This window comes from Macadamia integrifolia, chromosome 3, assembly GCF_013358625.1.
Source record: "Macadamia integrifolia cultivar HAES 741 chromosome 3, SCU_Mint_v3, whole genome shotgun sequence".
NCBI lineage: Eukaryota > Viridiplantae > Streptophyta > Magnoliopsida > Proteales > Proteaceae > Macadamia > Macadamia integrifolia.
This window is the reverse complement of record NC_056559.1, coordinates 30668349-30672007: the sequence shown is the minus strand read 5'-3', so window position 1 is coordinate 30672007 and position 3659 is coordinate 30668349. Positions and strand designations below refer to the sequence as shown.

The following is a 3659-nucleotide window of genomic DNA, read 5'->3' as shown; positions in this document are numbered from 1 at the left end:
AAAAAAAAAAAAAAGGAGCAACCTAGTGCATGAGGCTCTTGCTACTGCAAGGTCTGGGAGAGGCAAAAGTACGCAGCCTTACCTCCTGCTTTGTAGGAGATACTGTTTCCAGGTTTTATACCTAATACCAACATGTTATAATAGTGTAACTTAACCGTTGCAATCAGTAGATGAGATTATCACCCAAAAATATAACATAGTTACACATGGATAATGAAATGGTGAAAATTGATGAGAGGGTGATTTCACAAAGTGATTATTTAACGTATTCGGACTCAATCATAAATAAAGAAGGTGACATAAAGGATTTTGTTTCACAAAGAGTTGAAAAGTACGGATGCACTGGGGCGGTGCGTCTGGAGTGTTATGTGATCAACGATAGAAAATTTTATACGACAGTGATACAACCGGCTATGATGTATGGTGCAGAATATCGGACAGTTAAGAAACATCATGTAGATAAATTCAATGTAGTGGAGATGTCGAGAATCAAGATGAGGATCACGAGATGGATATGTGGTAGAGATGTGGATGTTGAGAAAGATGAGTGGTAAAACTAGGAAGGATAAAGTAAGGAATCATAACATTAGAGCCCGTTTGGGAGTAGCTCCAATATATGATAAGCTATGAGAAATTCATTTGAAGTGGAATGGCCATATTCAACGGAGGCCTTTGGATGCTTTGGTACGAAGGAGAGGATCTAAAAAAGCTAGGAGAAAACCTCATATGAACTTAGGAGAAGTGGTGAGGAAAGACATGCATAGCGTACGCCTTGTATCAAGTATGACGTCGAACAAAGCTTATTGGAGCGCAAGGATCCATGTATTCCAACCCCATTTAGTTGGGATAAGGATGATTTGTTGTTGTTCGTGTTGCAGATAAGGAGCTACAAACATCCGTTAAAGAGATCATATTCCTACCCTTCTACAAAACTCGAGTATTTATAAACTGAGAGGTAATTGATCCAGGAAAGATTGTTCCATAAGGCCAATCGAGCCATGGGAGACTTTATTTTGGCCCATAATTGGTTCTATGGACCTTGTGCTTCTTATTTTTGGGTTTATAATATAACGGATCTTTTATAAGCCCATATTTAGGGTCTTAAGTACATGGGATTAAGTATATTGATAAGATTGTATGAGTCTTATATGTTGTAAAGTAAGTTAATTTAGTCAAGAAAGAATCCTTTTAGTTAAGTATTTTAATGTCTTACTGTTAGTCGGTGGTTTATATTGTTTGGAGTCTTCTATAGCAAGTATTTGATTAACTTCAGTTAGTTTCTGTTTAGGTGATTGAAGGGATAGTTGTTTGTTTGGTTTAGGAGTTCTATAGTCAGTTTATTTGGTTTTTATAAATAAGGTTGAAATCCTACACGAATTTATGGAATATTGGAAGGAAAATTAGTTTGACTTAGTTAATATTGAAGTTGTTGCCTCTCTCTCATCCTCGTGATTCCCTTTCTTCCCTATCCTTGTGGCTCTATTGTTAGCTGTCTCTTTCCTTCAGTCATAAAAAGAAAACCCACCAGCAGCAGGGTCCTCTGATCGATCTGAATTAATACCACAGCTGGAACATCAAACCTCCTTCCTTAGTATGGCGAGAAAAAAAACTGCTTCCATATGGAGGAAGAAAAACCACGACAAATGTTGAAAATATGCAGAACAAGAACTTAACTAGATTTTAGCGTTAGCACTGAAAGAAGAAATAAATGTCATTACTACCAATTGGAACACCAACTCTGGAATCAACTTCTAGTGAGGTAACAGGTGTCACCGAAACAAGTGGCACTTGCTTGGGATAGGAGGCCATTAACCAACAACCAAGGGGTTTCACCAAGCAACCTTGCATTGAAACAGATCTGCTCGGGGATTTTAGGAGTTGAAAACACCATGCGAACTTGAGTATCCCTTATCATTGTCATGTGCATTTTATCGTTATTAGTGCATTATCTAAATGCCTACAAGGAATACAAGCTCCTATAGAAGAGATGGAAGATACAAAAAAAGGTGACAAAAGGAAATCTCACGGATAATTATACTGCAAAAACAACTAGGCTATCACTCTTGCCAGAGTGGATCCATGACAGCCATAAACCCATTCAGCCAGAACATAAATTTCCCCCTTCCAGCAACTCAGCTCATGAGAGTTTCCAAAATAAATTGTCAAATTTGTATTAGTATGGAATCAACAAAAACTCAGCCTTATCTCAACTAAATGGGGTTGGCTACGTGGATCCGTTCAAAGACAAAATAAGAATAATAATAGTAAAAAGACAAAATAAGAATAATAATAGTAAAAGGGAAGGAACAGAACAACAAATCAGCAAAATCCCACCTAAATAGGGTCGGCTAAATGAATCTTTGTCATCCAATCGGATCTATTTGAGGTCATATTTGGGACAAGACCTAAATTATGCATGTCTTTCCTCACTACTTTTCCAATAGTCAGTCTAATTTTTAGGCCTGCCCCTCTGCCACCAAATTTCAATATATAGATCACGTTAACTTATAGACAGAAAAATAGATTATTTTATAACCTCAATGTTTCACTTGATTAAAAAGAACTGGCAAGAAAATATAGAATGTCCTCAGTAGGCAAAAATCTTGAGTCCTGTCATTTTATTAGGAATTCACCCACGTACCACGCATCTAATTCTCATGAAACTCTATTTCTATACTCCCGCAAAGGCCGTAACTAGATGAACCAGAAGTTACCATGAACATTTATTCTTTCAGAACTGAAGTCAAATGTCATTAAGCTGTCAGAATTTTTCAACAAAATTCATGAGGGGGAAAAAACTTGAGAATTAATTCTGAACATCACATATCATCCCCACTAAAATTCTCCCAATTTCCACGTAAATCGAATATAATGAACGAACATGAGGAGAACACACCCTCAATCGACTATATATCCTATTATCACGCTCAAAGAATCAGAAACAACAGATCTAGCACTACAAAATACTAATTCAAATCCAGAACTATCGATACAAATAGAACACCGAAGATTTTGTAATTCCAAATAATCGCAGGCTAGCAGCAAGTAAGATCCGATCAAAGAGGACAGAAGGGAAGCGTATGACTTTATGAGAACGGTGAAAAAAGGGTACCGCAGCTAGGCTTGGGGCTTTCTGGTTCTCTACTTCCGCCATGGATCTCGATGGCTCTGAACTCCTCGCTTGGCTCTGCTATCTTCTCGGAAACTATCTAAAATGATGTTGGCGATTGTTCCAGAATAGAAAAGCGAAAGAGCGAGAAGCCCTGGGAATAGAATTTCTAGGGGCCTTTTGCCATCCGGGAAAAATGGAACCAATAGGATTCCACTTTCAAAGACCGTTTCTCCACTAACCAAACAGACTCACGTACATTTGGTTGCACTTGGAACCAAGAGCCTCTTATATCCCCTGCAAGGCTGCAACACAATGGGGATCACCCCTTTGGGTGCACCTAAATGGAAGATTGGTCATGAATGAAGCTTCCTCTTCACCTTTAAAAAAAAAAAAAAAATTAAAAAAAAAAAAAATGAAGCTTCTTGATAAGGCATCTAATAAGCTTAGGCAAAAGTTTCTCTAGGGTTCCATTTGATTATGAGGAAAATGTTTTCTAAGAAAATCAGTTTTTATATACAATTTTTTTTTTTTTTTGTACATAACATTA

The 3659-nt window shown here is 37.3% G+C and overlaps 1 protein-coding gene across 2 annotated transcripts in view; it reads right to left on the bottom strand.

The window, feature by feature from the left end:
* The window catches only part of LOC122072845 (cytochrome c oxidase subunit 6b-1-like), a 7545-nt gene extending 4169 nt beyond the window's left edge, over positions 1–3376 (bottom strand). The window contains exon 1 of one of the 2 annotated variants that reach the window (XM_042637274.1): positions 3113–3376. In XM_042637274.1, the coding sequence (XP_042493208.1) occupies positions 3113–3154 (42 nt within the window). In that variant the 5' untranslated portion in view covers positions 3155–3376. The remainder of the gene's footprint in view (positions 1–3112) is intronic. The other variant, XM_042637273.1, reaches the window with a different exon arrangement.
* Positions 3377–3659: the final 283 nt, after the last annotated feature.